The sequence below is a fragment of the Procambarus clarkii genome, chromosome 41, assembly GCF_040958095.1.
Source record: "Procambarus clarkii isolate CNS0578487 chromosome 41, FALCON_Pclarkii_2.0, whole genome shotgun sequence".
Lineage (NCBI taxonomy): Eukaryota > Metazoa > Arthropoda > Malacostraca > Decapoda > Cambaridae > Procambarus > Procambarus clarkii.
The window spans coordinates 35,119,313-35,138,670 of NC_091190.1; the positions used below are offsets into that span (position 1 = coordinate 35,119,313).

The 19,358-nt window shown below is 45.6% G+C and overlaps 1 protein-coding gene across 1 annotated transcript in view; it reads left to right on the forward strand.

Moving 5' to 3' along the window:
• Window positions 1-540: 540 nt before the first annotated feature.
• Window positions 541-19,358, forward strand: part of LOC138373248 (putative ammonium transporter 1) — a 37,287-nt gene continuing 18,469 nt past the window's right edge. The window contains exon 1 of the mRNA XM_069339288.1: window positions 541-661. Within this exon, the coding sequence (XP_069195389.1) occupies window positions 541-661 (121 nt within the window). The remainder of the gene's footprint in view (window positions 662-19,358) is intronic.

Consider the following 19,358-nt stretch of genomic DNA (forward strand, 5'->3'; position numbering starts at 1 on the left):
TATAGAGACTCGGCAAGGTATGCCTACATTCTTGGACTACCAATTTTACTTTTGAGGCAATTAACTGTTTCATTTGTTTTAGAAACTCAGTTTCGCTTGTTTAGTAGGATTTTCTTGCCCTTATCCTCTTACATGAGTACCGGGTACAAGATTTCCTGCGACCTTGATTTAATTAATCATTTATCATCTTGTAATTAACATTAATTGTTAAAGATTCCACAGGAATCAGTTGCCACGTTGTCCTGTTTCTGACATTCACCATATCACAACAGTATATTCGTTGTGCATTTATTTGCTAATTTCACCATGTTTCGTCTCCAAGCTTTCCGTGCAGATCCAGCAGGTGCAATAGGGACTTTAAGTCGTGCCAAGAAGACTGAATTACAAACTCTTGCACATGAGTATCAACTAGAAGTTCCCTACCAAGCCAACAAAAATGAAATACATAACCTGTTACTGGATCATCTCTTAGAGGAAGGTAAGATAGACTCTGAAACTCACGAAACTTACTTTATTGCAGATAAAACTGATTTGGCAACGATGAAACTCAAACTAGAGCTGACCAAGATCGAACGCGAGCAGCAAAGGGAAGCCCTCGAGCAACAAAGGGAAACAGCTGCTATAAGAAAGGAAGAACAAGAACGTGAGATTGCAATACTCCGTGAGCGGGAACGAATACAGCTTGAAACAAAACAACGCCAATTGGAGATGCAACACGAACATGACAAACAACACGCAACTCTGGCTATGGAATGTCGTCGACAAGAATTCGCGTTGGAAACTTCACACCTCGCTCAACGCCAGCAAGCTACCGCCAATCTTCCCGTCAGTTTCAATATATCACATGCAAGTAAGTTAATGTCACCATTCGTAGAAACAGAAGTTGATGTGTTTTTCACCACCTTTGAAACCCTTGCTAATCAACTTAGTTGGCCTGCCGACCAATGGGCAACCCTTCTCAGAGTACATCTTACAGGTAGAGCTGCAGTTACACTCAGTACTTTGGCGTCTGAGAATGACTACCAGACTCTGAAACAAGTAGTGTTGGACGCCTACCTTCTCTCCACCGAAAGTTATCGAAGGAAATTCCGTGACCACCTGAAGGCAAGTACCACTACCTTTCTCGAATTTGCTAATACCAAAAGGAGATATTTTATGAAATGGCTGGAAGCAGCACATGTCTCTACCTTTGCAGAACTCGTCAACCTCATGTTAGTTGAAGAATTCTTGAGGCGTGTGCCGCCTCCTGTCCGTCTATATTTAGCAGATAAAGAAGAAACCGACTACCTAAAGTGTGCTAAGTCGGCTGACACTTACAGCCTCATCCACCGGCTGACACCAGAACCATCCTCCAGTAAGAAGTCGTGGTACAGTTACGAGAAAGTGAGTACCGATCAAGCTGGCTCGCAATTGTACTGTAAGTATTGGAGACTCTATGGACATACCATAGATAAATGTGGTAAGTCTCAATACAAAGGAAACACCGAAACGCCAAAACCCAAACAGACTCCTCCTAAGTCCGGTAAGCCTGTGATGAATGTTGGTGTTCATGTTAATGATCTTTCTCTTTTCAGTAAACACCTGTATACTGGAACTGTCTCTGCCAACGGTTCAAATCCGGAGGGACGTTTCAAACTGAAGATTTTGAGGGACACAGCAGACTAACCCCACACTCATCTGGTTGCCCTCGGGAAGTGGAGATGTTTGGGATGTATATATATCTCGAACTCTCTACTTCTTTTGTAGGGTCTGATGGTGTAGTGGGTTAAAGCATACTAGTTATGGCAGCTACTGGAAGGTAGTTGTGCTTTCTTGGTTCGAGTCCCACTGGTGGGTGTTGTCCAAAGATTATATATATATATATATATATATATATATATATATATATATATATATATATATATATATATATATATATATATATATATATATATATATATATATATATATATGTCATACCTAGTAGCCAGAAAACACTTTTCAGCCTACTATGCAAGGCCCGATTTGCCTAATAAGCCAAGTTTTCCTGAATTAATATATTTTCTCTAACTTTTTTCTTATGAAATGATAAAGCTACACATTTCATTATGTATGAGGTCAATTTTTTTTATTGGAGGTAAAATTAACGTAGATATATGACCGAACCTAACCAACCCTACCTAACCTAACCTAACCTATCTTTATAGGTTAGGTTAGGTTACGTAGCCGAAAAAGTTAGGTTTGGTAGTCGAAAAACAATTAATTCATGAAAACTTGGCTTATTAGGCAAATCGGGCCTTGCATAGTAGGCCCAGAAGTGCGTTCTGGCTACTAGGTACGGCTACTAGGTATATATATATATATATATATATATATATATATATATATATATATATATATATATATATATAACTGAAAACTCACACCCCAGAAGTGACTCGAACCCATACTCCCAGAAGCAACGCAACTGGTATGTACAAGACGCCTTAATCCACTTGACCATCACGACCGGACTAATGAGGTGATAGCCGAGGCTATATGAACCACCCCACCGCCGGCACTCGGATAGTTATCTTGGGCATAGCATTTTACCAAATCACCTCATTCTTTGGGGCACACGTGAGGAACACAAATGCGAACAAGCCTGAATGGTCCCCAGGACATATGCAACTGAAAACTCACACCCCAGAAGTGACTCGAACCCATACTCCCAGAAGCAACGCAACTGGTATGTACAAGACGCCTTAATCCACTTGACCATCACGACCGGACTAATGAGGTGATAGCCGAGGCTATATGAACCACCCCACCGCCGGCACTCGGATAGTTATCTTGGGCATAGCATTTTACCAAATCACCTCATTCTTTGGGGCACACGTGAGGAACACAAATGCGAACAAGCCTGAATGGTCCCCAGGACATATGCAACTGAAAACTCACACCCCAGAAGTGACTCGAACCCATACTCCCAGAAGCAACGCAACTGGTATGTACAAGACGCCTTAATCCACTTGACCATCACGACCGGACTAATGAGGTGATAGCCGAGGCTATATGAACCACCCCACCGCCGGCACTCGGATAGTTATCTTGGGCATAGCATTTTACCAAATCACCTCATTCTTTGGGGCACACGTGAGGAACACAAATGCGAACAAGCCTGAATGGTCCCCAGGACATATGCAACTGAAAACTCACACCCCAGAAGTGACTCGAACCCATACTCCCAGAAGCAACGCAACTGGTATGTACAAGACGCCTTAATCCACTTGACCATCACGACCGGACTAATGAGGTGATAGCCGAGGCTATATGAACCACCCCACCGCCGGCACTCGGATAGTTATCTTGGGCATAGCATTTTACCAAATCACCTCATTCTTTGGGGCACACGTGAGGAACACAAATGCGAACAAGCCTGAATGGTCCCCAGGACATATGCAACTGAAAACTCATACCCCAGAAGTGACTCGAACCCATACTCCCAGAAGCAACGCAACTGGTATGTACAAGACGCCTTAATCCACTTGACCATCACGACCGGACTAATGAGGTGATAGCCGAGGCTATATGAACCACCCCACCGCCGGCACTCGGATAGTTATCTTGGGCATAGCATTTTACCAAATCACCTCATTCTTTGGGGCACACGTGAGGAACACAAATGCGAACAAGCCTGAATGGTCCCCAGGACATATGCAACTGAAAACTCACACCCCAGAAGTGACTCGAACCCATACTCCCAGAAGCAACGCAACTGGTATGTACAAGACGCCTTAATCCACTTGACCATCACGACCGGACTAATGAGGTGATAGCCGAGGCTATATGAACCACCCCACCGCCGGCACTCGGATAGTTATCTTGGGCATAGCATTTTACCAAATCACCTCATTCTTTGGGGCACACGTGAGGAACACAAATGCGAACAAGCCTGAATGGTCCCCAGGACATATGCAACTGAAAACTCACACCCCAGAAGTGACTCGAACCCATACTCCCAGAAGCAACGCAACTGGTATGTACAAGACGCCTTAATCCACTTGACCATCACGACCGGACTAATGAGGTGATAGCCGAGGCTATATGAACCACCCCACCGCCGGCACTCGGATAGTTATCTTGGGCATAGCATTTTACCAAATCACCTCATTCTTTGGGGCACACGTGAGGAACACAAATGCGAACAAGCATTTGTTCCCCAGGTCCCCAGGACATATGCAACTGAAAACTCACACCCCAGAAGTGACTCGAACCCATACTCCCAGAAGCAACGCAACTGGTATGTACAAGACGCCTTAATCCACTTGACCATCACGACCGGACTAATGAGGTGATAGCCGAGGCTATATGAACCACCCCACCGCCGGCACTCGGATAGTTATCTTGGGCATAGCATTTTACCAAATCACCTCATTCTTTGGGGCACACGTGAGGAACACAAATGCGAACAAGCCTGAATGGTTTATCAAGCCTGAACTATCCGAGTGCCGGCGGTGGGGTGGTTCATATAGCCTCGGCTATCACCTCATTAGTCCGGTCGTGATGGTCAAGTGGATTAAGGCGTCTTGTACATACCAGTTGCGTTGCTTCTGGGAGTATGGGTTCGAGTCACTTCTGGGGTGTGAGTTTTCAGTTGCATATGTCCTGGGGACCATTCAGGCTTGTTCGCATATATATATATATATATATATATATATATATATATATATATATATATATATATATATATATATATGCTATATATATATATATATAGCATAACGACAACCCAAAAGCTTGTCGTATATAGGCATGACAGCCAGCTCTAATCTTGCAGAAGGTAGACAAGATGACAACCGCATATCTTGAAGTATATTGGCAAGAAGACAACGTCAAAGCTTGTAGTAGAGAGGAAAGACGCCAACTTTTAAGCTTGCAGTATAAAGGCAAGACGACAACCTAAAGGCTAGCCGAATATAGAGAAGACTGAAACCCTAAAATTTGCAGTATATAGTTCAGGCGACCACCTCAAAGCTTGCAGTATATAGGCACGACGACAAGCCCAAAGCTTGACGATTATAGGCAACACGACATTCCGTACGCTAGCAGTAAATAGGCAAGACGAAACCCCAAAATTTTGCTGAATATTGAAATGACGACAACTTCAAGGTAAGCGTATATATGCATGACGACAACCCCAATACTTGCTGTACATAGGCAACCACGACAATCTGACTATTGCAGATTGCTTTCGTCTTGTATTGACAAGACGAAATCAATAAAATCTGCCGTATATAGGCAAGACGACAACCTTAAATTTTGCGGTATATAGGCAAGACGAAAATCTCAAAGAATGCAGCATTTGCAAGACGACAACCCAAGAGCTTGCAGTATAAAGGCAAGACCACAACCTCAAAGCTACCCGTATATAGGCAAGACTACAATTACAAAGCATACAGAATATAAGCAAGGCGAAAACTTCAAAGCATGCAGTATATTTGTAAGACGATAACCCCAAATCGTGCAGAATTTAAGCAAGACGACTACCTCAAAGCTTGCAATATATAGGCACGACGACAACCTTAAAGCTTACAGTATATAGGCAAAACGACAACCCTAATGATTTTGTTATTTGCACGCAAGACGTTAACCCCAAAGATTGGAGTATATAGGCAAGACGAACACTTTTAAACTTGCAATATTTAGGCTAGACTACAACCTCAGAGATTGCAGCATAAAGGCAAGATTCCAACCTTACAACTTTAGGAATATAGGCAAGACGACAGTACCGAAGCTTGCAGTATATAGAGTGGACGACAGCCCCAAATCATGCAGTATATTGGCAAGAAGCTAACCGAATATAGAGAAAACTAAACCTCCAAAGTTTGCAGTATATAGGCAAAGCTACAACCTCAAAGCTTGCAGAATATAGACAAGACAACATTCCTTAAGCTAGCCGTGAATAGGTAAGACGACAACCCTAAATTTTGCTAAATATTAAAAAGACGACCTCAAAACTTGCAGTATATAGGTAAAACAAGAACTTCAAGGCTTGCAGTAAATATGCATGACGACAACCTCAAAACTTGCAAGATATATGCCAGACGACAACCCCGAAGGTTGTAGCATATAGGCAAGATGATAACCTCAAAACTTGCAGTATGTAGGCAACCACGAAAATCTCACTCTTGCAGTATATAGGCAAAACGACTACCTAAACTTTTGCTGTATATATGGTAGGCAACCAAAAAGATTGCAGCAAATATGCAAGACGACAACCCCAGTGCTTGAAGTATAAAGGCAAGACGACAACCTCAAAGCTAGCCGTATATTGGCAAGACTACAATTACATAGCGTACAATATAAAATCAAGGCGACAACTACAAAGCTTGTAGTATATAGGCAAGTCTACAACCTCAAAGATTTCAGTATATAGGTAAGACGAGTCTCAAACTGCCTTGCAGTATATTGGAAAGTCGACAACCCCAAAGCTTGCAGAATATTAGCAAGACGACTACCTCATTCTTGCAGTATACAGGCAAGACGACATCCTTAAACCTTGCAGTATATAGGCAAAACGACAACCCCAGTCATTGTTTTATATACACAAAATGATAACCCCAAATCTTGCATAATATAGGCAAGACGACAACCTTAAAGCTTGCAGAATATTGGCAAGACAACAACCTCATTGCTTTCAGTATATTGGAAAGACGATAGTTTCGAAGCTTGCAGTATGTAGGCAAAACGACAACCCCAAAGCTTGAATTATATAGGCCTGAAAAACCTGAAGTATGTTGACCAGACCACACACTAGAAAGTGAAGGGACGACGATGTTTCGGTCCGTCCTGGACCACTCTCAAGTCGATTGTGATGAGGGAAGTTGTTGTTGTTGTCATAGATTCAGCTACTCAGAACAAGTTCCAAGTAACACGGGCTATGGTGAGCCCGTAGTGGGCTTACCTGGCACAGGAGCGGTGCTGTGTGCGATGAGTGAAGTTGTTGTTGCTGTTATAGATTCAGCTACTCGGATGAGTGAAGAGAAAGAGAGAGAAGATTAAGCCACCCAAAAGGTGGCTTGGGCATGAATAGCCCATAAGTGGTGGCCCTTTGGAGCCATTTCCAGTATCAATAGATGATACTGGAGATCTGTGGAGGTGCGACTGTACCCTGCGTGACGGGAAATGTCTCCCGTGGATGAGTAGATTGATGATTGATGAAGATTAAGCCACCCAAGAGGTGGCACGGGCATGAATAGCCCGTAAGTGGTGGCCCTTTCTAGCCATTACCAGTATCAAAAGATGATACTGGAGATCTGTGGAGGCGCAACTGCACCCTGCGTGACGGGATGATGATAAGATGATAAAGATTAAGCCACTCAAAAGGTGGCACGGGCATGAATAGCCCGTAACTGGTGGCCCTTTTGAGCCATTACCAGTATCAAGAGCTGATACTGGAGATCTGCGGAGGTGCGACTGCACCCTGCGTGACGGGAGATGTCTCCCGTTATTATTAATTTTTTTTTTTTTTCCCCAGTGTTCTGAGGTTGCATTTAACCATCAAGCTGTTATCGTGGGGGAGGATACTGCTTCACAGTCTTTATGAGGGTGTCCAGCTGCTGGACACCTTTGTTGACCAGGAGAGTGGCTGTGTTGATGGCTTCAGGGTGGTCACTGCATGATTCAGGAACTCTTAAAGCTCTTCTAAGGTCATTGGTTGCTTCACATTCCAGAAGATAGTGAAGTAATGGCTTGTCTGTGACAATTTGGCAGAAGATGCACTCTCTCTGTCGGGTTTCACCAATCTCCCAGTTGCATCTGTAACCTAGACGTAGTCTATATAGCCTAACTGCTATTTCCCTGTGGATTCCTTTTGGGATATTTAACCTTTCTAATTTGGTTGCCTGAAGATACCATGTTGCAGATGGCGAACCTTCAGCTATTCTCTGGTGTAGGTAGGCTTTGTTGAGATGTGAGAGTTTTTTGGTGATGATGTTTTTTATGTTCTCTAGGCTGGGTTGAATTGTTTTATGTATCACTGGATGACGAGTTGCCAATTTAGCAATTTCATCAGCTTTTTCATTTAATGGGATTCCAATATGGGATGGGATCCAGTTTAAAGTTATGTTGAGGCCTTTGCCTTTAGCGACTGCTCCTTGATACAAAATGGTGGTAATTATTTCCACATTATCTTTCCACTGTTTTTGTCCTAGTATTTGAAGTGCAGCTTTTGAGTCTGTGTGTATGATTGCATTTTGAGTGTTTTGTGCAATCACATATGCGAATGCCTGTTGTATGGCGAACAGCTCAGTTTGGGTTGATGATACTAGTCCTCCCAGTCTCCAATATGCCTGAACGCTGGTCGTGCAAAGAGCAGCGCCAGCACTCTCATTTTCTGTGTCCACCGATCCGTCTGTGAAGATGTGGGTGGCTCCTGCTACTGCTATGCTATACATTTGCTCTTCTATTATGCGCCTTAGGATTGTCGGATCATAGGCAGCCTTTTTCATTGGGAGACTTTCTATTACTATTTTGAAAGTAGGCTCTTCCCACGGCGCGGAAGGAGTGTAATTTGGGTGTGGATGATCACCCTCTCTATCAAGAATCATGTTTTTTAAATGTAGTCTGTTTATGACTTTTCCTGCTCTTGCAACCCAAGAGTTTCCATTGTTTTGGCCTAGTCCAACCACCAAGGCCTGCCGTACTGGGATTGGATCAGAAGAAATAATTATCTTACTGATAATTGTAGCTGTCCTTTGTGATATTCTTTCTTGTAGAGAGGGCAAACCCGTCTCCAGTCTAAGAGTTTCAAGCCTCGTCCACATGGGGGCTCCCAGTGCAGCTCTCATAGCATTGTTTTGGGCAACTTCAAGCTTTTTCCACTGTTGGTGTGATAGATTTGTGAGTGCAGGTGCGGCATAATCGATCACTGATCTGACTGCCTGTACATAGTATGTGCGAAGGACTTGCAGATTGGCTCCTCCAGAAAGGGAGGTTAGCGACCTGAGGATTGCCGTCCGGGCCGCAGTTCGCTCTCTCAAGTATGTGACCTCAGCATTAAAATTCATGTGTGTGTCCAGGATGATTCCTAGATACTGATAGGTGTCGACCCATTCTATTGGTTGACCCTGTACTGTGAGTTGGATGTTGGGCTTCGCTATTTTTATGGGCATGGCCTTTGACTTTGAGGGGTTGAGTTTGATCCCAATCTGTTTTGCCTCTTTACTGATGCAGTCTAAGCATTTGGGTGCAAGGCGCGCCGCATCCCTTCCTTTTATGATGATGACAAAGTCGTCCGCGTAGTTTAGCAGCCTGCAGTGATGTGGGAGTTTCAACCTCATTATTCTTTCCATTAAACAGTTGAAGAAAAGAGGGCTAAGAATACCTCCTTGCGGTGTACCATTTTCATGTCTTTTGTACTCAGAGACTGTGCCATGAAGTTTTACTCTTGCTTCTCTGTTTATGAGACAGTTTTTGGTCCAGGAGAGCAGGTTGCCTTTGACCTCTTTGTCAATGAGGCACCAGAGAATAGCTGGGGCGCTAGCCAGTTCAAAGGCTTTTTCGAGGTCCAGGAATATCAGCATTCCTGGTCTGTCATTCAAGTGGGCTAACAGAGTTATAATACATTCCACTGTGCCAACCCCTCTTCTATAGGCATACATATCATGGTGCAGTTTAGGCATTTTCCACTCCAGTCTGTTGAGTGCCATTCTGTCAGCCGTCTTGGCTGCACAGCTTTGGAGAGAGATGGGCCTGGGATTAGCCGGATCTTTGGGTTTTGGGATCGGCACTATGTCTGCTCTATTCCAAGCAGAAGGTCTAGTTTGAGAAGTCCAGGCTAAATTAATTAACCTTAGGTATGCAGCGTCTCCCTCTGGGCCGAGGTTTCTAATCATTTTATAGGTTATTTTGTCGGCTCCAGGGGATGTATCTTTGGAGTTTTTCTTAGCCCGATTGAGCTCATCCAGTGTGAAGGGGGCATTAGTGTCAGAGACTTCTTCACATGCTTTAAGGATTTTGTGCCACCTTTCTTCCTCTAGTCCGGTCTGTACTGCTAATACATCTGGTGGAAGTTGATTGCTGGCTGCTCTCTCTGCAAACCTGGTTGCCAGTACTTCGGCTTCCTGTTGAGGATCTTTAGGGTGTGGAGCTTTAGGTGTTTTATTCCCTTTGGCTCGGTGAATTTGCTGCCACATCTCCCCGAGAGAGGTGTGTTCATTCAGGTGTGAACACCATTCTAGCCACTTTTGTTCTTTTATTTGTCTGGTCTCTCGATGTACATGTTCCTTGACCTCACAAAGTAAGATCCTGTTGCGGTCACTTGGCTGCTTTTTGTATAGCTTTCTTGTTCTATTGAGTCTATGGTTGAGTTCTTTGACGCGTTCGCAATAGTACCAATGATCTTTATGGTGTCCGGTGGACTGTTTTTTCAGTGGGATTGAGTGGTTGGCTGCACTTTGAATCGCTTTGACAAATTCTTGTTCTGCCTGATTAATGTCTTCGGGAAGATCATAGTTTCTTTGCCACTCTGAAATGAGGTTTTGAAATCGGTCCCAGTTTGCTAAAGCAAAGTTCCAGGCTGCAGATGGAGGCGGAGGTGGGGTGGGTAGGTCTAGCTGAAGATCAATTTGGACCCCATAGTGGTCGCTTGTGAGTGTGGGCTCAACTGACCATGTTGCTGCATCTCTTAGGGAGGCTGAAACGAAGGTTAGGTCTAATCTGCCTCCTTGGATGTGGGTAGGTTCATTCTTGTTTAGGATTTGTATTTCTGGAAGCTGGTCCAGTAGATGTGTAATGTGTATGCCGGCTTCATTTGTTTCGTTCGAGCCCAGTGCCAATCGATGATGGGCATTAAAATCTCCACAAATGATTGTGTTTGTTGTTGTCGCGTGTCCAAATAACACAGAGAGATCCATTTCGGCTTGTGGAGACCTGTACACATTGAACACTTCAAGTTTGTCGTGTCTTAGCTCAATGGTGACTCCCATTACCTCTGTCCCTGCTCCACAATTGGGTGGGCTGGTTATGGATTTGGAGATCAGGTCACTTTTTACATAGATTGCACATCCCCTGGATTGCCCATTGATCCATGGAAGGAAGAAGCCTCGATAGCCTGAGATTTTAGGTTCTAATCCGGCTCGAAGCAAGCTCTCCTGTAGTATCAGGATGTCTATGCCTTTGGTTGCTGCTATGCATTTCAAGTGTTGCAATTTAGTGCGCAGTCCTTGCGCATTCCATTGCAGGATCTTTAGAATTCTAGGTTCTTGGAATGTGCTGATAATTCCGTGGTATCCATGGAGTCTGATGAACACGCCATGGAAGTTGCAATTGGGGTATAGGTTCTTAGTGGTCCTGAAATTGCCTCATCAATGTCGCTTTCCGACGACCTGAACTCTATCTGCTTTTTATGGGGGTGCCTCTTGCCCTGCTGTCTTGACGGTGTGGATATTACATCTTCGAATTTTTTTAGCTTGTGCTCAATTGTCTTCCGAGTCTCTGTGGTTTGCTTGATTCCATGTGAAGACAGCAGACTTTCGATTAACTCAGTGACCAAAGTTTTGAGCATTGGCCAGAGAGCGTTCAGTTCAGTGGGAGCACTATTTAATGTTGTGCAGGTTGAGGGCCTAGTGGCTTTTAGACCCTTCTCGGTGGTAACTTTGGCACTGGAATTGCTACTCCTATTGGCCCCAGTGTGCTTGCTGGATGAAATGGGAGGCCGACTGCTTTGAACATGAGTCTTGTGTCCTCCATCTTTCTTTTTGTCCTGTACTGTCTTCTCACCCTTCACCATGGCCGATGGTGAAGGGCCGTGTGCCCCCTCTTCCTGAATGGGTAGACCCCACGCGGTTTTAGTGGGCATGGGAGCTGGTATTCGTTTTGGTGGGGGTTTCGGCTCCGCTGTTGGCGTGGTGGGGTTCGTTTGAAGCCTTTTGAGCCTTTCAGGGCATTTCAAGTTCCAGGCATGATGTGCCTTGGAACAATTTGGGCATTTTGCCTGAACAGGGTGGTTTGCCTTGAATTTATCAATACATGTTTTTGTATCATGGGACTGGCTGCAGACTCCGCACCTCACTGGGCGTTGGCAGCCATCTTTGTGATGCCCAAATCTCTGACATCTAAAGCATCTTAGGGGTTCTGGGGTGTAAGGCCTGTGTTGGAACACCCCCCAGATTCCAAGGTCAAGTTTTTCCGGGATCCGTCCTCTTACTGTGAGAAGGACTTGTCGAGTTTCTTGTTTTGTTCGTACTTGGCATCTCTCTGCTGACACCACATAGTTCAGCTTTTCGAGATGGCTAAGGGCCATATGCAAGGGATAGTGGAGGACAATGATTTTACTTATTTTATCCTCTGGTTTCAGTTCCTCACATTTTGCGTAATTTTTTAGAATCGTAGCGGCCGACTCGTCTTTTGGCCTCAGAATGTATTCTCCTTTGAGATTAGGTTTTGCCCTGACCTGGAGCTGGGGGTACTCTTTTTCCAGGTCCACTACAGTAGCGTAGGAAGACTTACCTTCCGTGTGCTGCACTTTGAAGACCGGAAACGTAGATCTAGTCTGAGGCGCTGGGAGAGCTGGAGAAGCTGGAGAGATTAATGGGCGATGGGTCGTCATGGAGTGGCTTGTCCTGTTAGCCTTAGTCACGTGCTGCCACTCGCCGTCACTTTCGGAACTGGTGTCCATTATCGATGGTCTTTTCATACTCTGAGCAGCATTGCTGGATCGATTATGAGTCAATTGGAATTCCATGATGAAATTTCAAATGATCACTTGTGGAGTGGTCTGGTGAGTGAAGGACGTGACGTCTGGTGTACAACTGAAAACAACTGTGCGTGACGGGAGATGTCTCCCGGACCAAGTGGTGACCAAATGGTGCTGTTTTCGGATTGATTGATGAAGATTAAGCCACCCAAAAGGTGGCACGGGCATGAATAGCCCGTAAGTGGTGGCCCTTTTAAGCCATTACCAGTATCAAGAGCTGATACTGGAGATCTGTGGAAGTGCGAATGCACCCTGCATGACGGGAGATGTCTCCCTTATGAATGTGTTAAGATGAAGATGAAACAACCCAAAAGGTGGCACGGGCATAAATAGCCCGTAAGTGGTGGCCATTTTAAGCCATTTCCAGTATCAGGAGCTGATACTGGAGATCTGTGGAGGTGCGAATGCACCCTGCATGACGGGAGATGTCTCCCTTGTGAATGTGTTTAAGATGAAGATGAAGCCACCCAAAAGGTGGCACAGGCATGAATAGCTCGTAAGTGGTGGCCCTTTTGAGCCATCACCAGTATCAATAGATGATACTGGAGATCTGTGGAGGTGCGACTGCACCCTGCGTGACGGGAGATGTCTCCCGGACCAAATGGTGACCAGATTGTGGCAAATGATTGATTGATTGATGAAGATTAAGCCACCCAAGAGGTGGCACGGGCATGAATAGCCCGTAAGTGGTGGCCCTTTCGAGCCATTACCAGTATCAAAAGATGATACTGGAGATCTGTGGAGGCGCAATTGCACCCTGCGTGACGGGAGATGTCTCCCGGACCAAGTGGTGACCAAATGGTGCTGTTTTCGGATTGATTGATTGATTGATGAAGATTAAGCCACCCAAAAGGTGGCACGGGCATGAATAGCCCGTAAGTGGTGGCCCTTTTAAGCCATTACCAGTATCAAGAGCTGATACTGGAGATCTGTGGAGGTGCGAATGCACCCTGCATGACGGGAGATGTCTCCCTTGTGAATGTGTTAAGAAGAAGATGAAGCCACCCAAAAGGTGGCACGGGCATGAATAGCTCATAAGTGGTGGCCCTTTTGAGCCATTACCAGTATCAAGAGCTGATGCTGGAGATCTGTGGAGGCGCGACTGCACCCTGCGTGACGGGAGATGTCTCCCGGACCAAGTGGTGTGAACAAGATTAGATTGATTGATTGATGAAGATTAAGCCACCCAAAAGGTGGCACGGGCATGAATAGTCCGTAAGTGGTGGCCCTTTTAAGCCATTACCAGTATCAAGAGCTGATACTGGAGATCTGTGGAGGTGCGAATGCACCCTGCATGACGGGAGATGTCTCCCTTATGAATGTGTTGAAGATGAAGATGAAGCAACCCAAAAGGTGGCACGGGTATAAATAGCCTGTAAGTGGTGGCCATTTTAAGCCATTACCAGTATCAAGAGCTGATACTGGAGATCTGTGGAGGTGCGAATGCACCCTGCATGACTGGAGATGTCTCCCTTGTGAATGTGTTAAGATGAAGATGAAGCCACCCAAAAGGTGGCACGGGCATAAATAGCCCGTAAGTGGTGGCCATTTTTAGCCATTACCAGTATCAGGAGCTGATACTGGAGATCTGTGGAGGTGCGAATGCACGCTGCATGACGGGAGATGTCTCCCTTGTGAATGTGTTAAGATGAAGATGAAGCCACCCAAAAGGTGGCACGGGCATGAATAGCTCATAAGTGGTGGCCCTTTTGAGCCATCACCAGTATCAATAGATGATACTGGAGATCTGTGGAGGTGCGACTGCACCCTGCGTGACGGGAGATGTCTCCCGGACCAAGTGGTGACCAAATGGTGGCTGTTTTCGATGATGAATGATGATGAAGATTAAGCCACCCAAAAGGTGGCACGGGCATGAATAGCCCGTAAGTGGTGGCCATTTTAAGCCATTACCAGTATCAAGAGCTGATACTGGAGATCTGTGGAGGTGCGAATGCACCCTGCATGATGGGAGATGTCTCCCTTGACATCCCTCCCTTGTGTTAAGATGAAGATGAAGCCACCCAATAGGTGGCACGGGCATGAATTGGTAAGTGGTGGCCCTTTTGAGCCATCACCAGTATCAATAGATGATACTGGAGATCTGTGAAGGTGCGAATGCACCGAATGCACCCTGCATGACGGGAGATGTCTCCCGTGTTTTAAACAGATGAAGAAGATGAAGATGAAGCCACCCAAAAGGTGGCACGGGCATGAATAGCTCGTAAGTGGTGGCCCTTTCGAGCCATCACCAGTATCAAGAGCTGATACTGGAAATCTGTGGAGGTGCGAATGCACCGAATGCACCCTGCATGACGGGAGATGTCTCCCTTGTGAATGTGTTATGAAGATGAAGCCACCCAAAAGGTGGCACGGGCATGAATAGCTCGTAAGTGGTGGCCCTTTTGAGCCATTACCAGTATCAAGAGCTGATACTGGAGATCTGTGGAGGTGCAACTGCACCCTGCGTGACGGGAGATGTCTCCCGGACCAAGTGGTGACCAAATGGTGCTGTTTTCGGATGATGATGAAGATTGATGATGATGAAGATTAAGCCACCCAAAAGGTGGCACGGGCATGAATAGCCCGTAAGTGGTGGCCATTTTAAGCCATTACCAGTATCAAGAGCTGATACTGGAGATCTGTGGAGGTGCGAATGCACCCTGCATGATGGGAGATGTCTCCCTTGTGAATGTGTTAAGATGAAGATGAAGCCACCCAATAGGTGGCACGGGCATGAATTGGTAAGTGGTGGCCCTTTTGAGCCATCACCAGTATCAATAGATGATACTGGAGATCTGTGGAGGTGCGACTGCACCCAGCGTGACGGGAGATGTCTCCCGTGTTTTAAACAGATGAAGAAGATGAAGATGAAGCCACCCAAAAGATGGCACGGGCATGAATAGCTCGTAAGTGGTGGCCCTTTCGAGCCATCACCAGTATCAAGAGCTGATACTGGAGATCTGTGGAGGTGCAAGTGCACTCAGCGTGACGGGAGATGTCTCCCATGAATGTGTCCAAGATGACGATTAAACCATCGAAAAGGTGGCACGGGCATGAATAGCCCGTAAGTGGTGGCCCTTTTGAGCCATTACCAGTATCAAGAGCTGATACTGGAGATCTGTGGAGGTGCAACTGCACCCTGCGTGACGGGAGATGTCTCCCGGACCAAGTGGTGACCAAATGGTGGCTGTTTTCGGGGAGCACTGCGGTATTTATAGGCGACCAGATGAGATGCTGATTGGTGATTTTTACAGCTAATTCCCACTGATGCCACGGTGGTTGAAGGGGGAAAGGGAATTATCGGGGGAAAGAGCCCAGGATCAGGATTTGGGATGGGAAGGAAGGTACCCTACCACATGGACGGTCGGTGGGTTTGAACGCCGATCTGCATGAAGCGAGACCGTCGCTGTGATGGTATCCATACAAAGGAGATTCAAAAAGATGCAAAGATAAATATAACCCGTCATAATGAGGCAGACATTGCAGCCAAATTAGCGTGTAACAAAGATGAAGTTGAATTAGAACTAGGTATCCCCATCTCTACCGTCAAAACTATATTGTTCCAAACACTCAGGTCTGATAGGAAACAAATTACTGACTCCCAACGACCTGAAAGCACTAGTATAATAAGCTATGATTTGTTCAGATCTGAAACCTATATCTATATATCTAGTCTCCGTGGTGTAGTGGTAAGACACTCGCCTGGCGTTCCGCGAGCGCTTGTCATGGGTTCGTATCCTGGCCGGGGATGATTTACTGGGCGCAAATCCTTAACTGTAGCCTCTGTTTAACTCAACAGTAAAATGGGTACTTGGTTGTAACAACGATTCTTCGCGGCGGGGATCGTATTCCAGGGACCTGCCCGAAACGCTACGCGTACTAGTGGCTGTACAAGAATGTAACAACTCTTGTATATATATAAAAAAAAAAAAATGAGCAACACAAAACGTCCAAAGGACTGTGCGACACAGTGGTTGCCAGGATTAGGTTGGGTTACCGTTACCTGTGGCAGGTGGCTGCAGGTGACGGATCTCCCAATCCTGAGACCTCCAGGTACAAACTCTGTGAGCAGGAACTGCGGCATGATCTCCCACACTACACCACCGAGCCCAGTTATTAGACCTTTCAGACCAGTTGGCATGAGATACCTGGAGCTTTGCAATTACTTTATTCACTCTTGTGTTGATGATATCCTCATAATGCACCCAGAGTCTGCCAGTGCAGACTACTTATCATATGCCTCTGTATGACTAACCATCCTGTGTGATTTGTTTGTGATGTGTTTGTATGTATGTATTAACACGACGTACTGAACGGGGTGAGAATAGCTTGAGCTACCTCGTCCCTTTGTGTGTATTTTACCTCAATAAACTTATTTCAATTTCAATTTCAATTTCCTGTGTGATGGGGATTTTTAGCATCACGGAGCTAGCGTTTTGACACACAATACTCCCCTTCATATAGTCTAGGGCAGCTGTACTTCCCTTCATATAGTCTAGGGCAGCTGTACTCCCCCTTCATATAGTCTAGGCTATTGATTGATTGATGAAGATTAAGCCACCCAAAAGGTGGCACGGGCATGAATAGCCCGTAAGTGGTGGCCCTTTTAAGCCATTACCAGTATCAAGAGCTGATACTAGAGATCTGTGGAGGTGCGAATGCACCCTGCATGATGGGAGATGTCTCCCTTATGAATGTGTTAAGATGAAGATGAAGCCACCCAAAAGGTGGCACGGGCATGAATAGCCCGTAAGTGGTGGCCCTTTTAAGCCATTACCAGTATCAAGAGCTGATACTAGAGATCTGTGGAGGTGCGAATGCACCCTGCATGATGGGAGATGTCTCCCTTGTGAATGTGTTAAGATGAAGATGAAGCCACCCAAAAGGTGGCACGGGCATGAATAGCTCGTAAGTGGTGGCCCTTTTGATCCATCACCAGTATCAATAGATGATACATTTTACAGATTGATGATTGATTCATAAAGATTAAGCCACCCAAGAGGTGGCACGGGCATGAATAGCCCGTAAGTGATAAAAAAAAAAAATTCCCAGTGTTCTGAGGTTGCATTTAACCATCAAGCTGTTATCGTGGGGGAGGATACTGCTTCACAGTCTTTATGAGGGTGTCCAGCTGCTGGACACCTTTGTTGACCAGGAGAGTGGCTGTGTTGATGGCTTCAGGGTGGTCACTGCATGATTCAGGAACTCTTAAAGCTCTTCTAAGGTCATTGGTTGCTTCACATTCCAGAAGATAGTGAAGTAATGGCTTTTCTGTGACAGTTTGGCAGAAGATGCACTCTCTCTGTCGGGGTTCACCAATCTCCCAGTTGCATCTGTAACCTAGACGTAGTCTATATAGCCTAACTGCTATTTCCCTGTGGATTCCTTTTGGGATATTTAACCTTTCTAATTTGGTTGCCTGAAGATACCATGTTGCAGATGGCGAACCTTCAGCTATTCTCTGGTGTAGGTAGGCTTTGTTGAGATGTGAGAGTTTTTTGATGATGATGTTTTTTATGTTCTCTAGGCTGGGTTGAATTGTTTTATGTATCACTGGATGACGAGTTGCCAATTTAGCAATTTCATCAGTCTAGGGTAGCTGTACTTCCCTTCATATAGTCTAGGGCAGGTGTACTGCCCCTTCATATAGTCTAGGGCAGGTGTACTCCCCCTTCATATAGTCTAGGGCAGCTGTACTTCCCTTCATATAGTCTAGGGCAGTTGTACTCCCTTCATATAGTCTAGGGCAGCTGTACTCCCCCTTCATATAGTCTAGGGCAGCTGTACTCCCCTTCATATAGTCTAGGGCAGCTGTACTCCCCCTTCATATAGTCTAGGGCAGGTGTACTCCCCTTCATATAGTCTAGGGCAGCTGTACTCCCCTTCATATAGTCTAGGGCAGGTATACTCCCCCTTCATATAGTCTAGGGCAGGTGTACTCCCTCTTCATATAGTCTAGGGCAGGTGTACTCCCTTTCATATAGTCTAGGGCAGCTGTACTCCCCTTCATATAGTCTACGGCAGCTGTACTCCCCTTCATATAGTCTAGGGCAGCTGTACTCCCCTTCATATAGTCTAGGGCAGCTGTACTCCCCTTCATATAGTCTAGGGCAGCTGTACTCCCCTTCATATAGTCTAGGGCAGTTGTACTCCCCTTCATATAGACTAGGACAGCTGTACTCCCCCTTCATATAGTCTAGGGCAGCTGTACTCTCCTTCATATAGTCTTGGGCAGCTGTACTCCCCTTCATATAGTCTAGTGCAGCTGTACTCCCCCCTTCATATAGTCTAGGGCAGGTGTACTCCCCCTTCATATAGTCTAGGGCAGTTGTACTCCCCTTCATATAGTCTAGGGCAGCTGTACTCCCCCTTCATATAGTCTAGGGCAGCTGTACTCTCCTTCATATAGTCTAGGGCAGCTGTACTCCCCTTCATATAGTCTAGGGTAACTGTACTCCCCTTCATATAGTCTAGTGCAACTGTACTCCCCTTCATATAGTCTAGGGCAGCTGTACTCCCCTTCATATAGTCTTGGGCAGCTGTACTCCCCTTCATATAGTCTTGGGTAGCTGTACTCCCCTTCATATAGTCTAGGGCAGCTGTACTCCCCTTCATATAGTCTAGGGCAGCTGTACTCCCC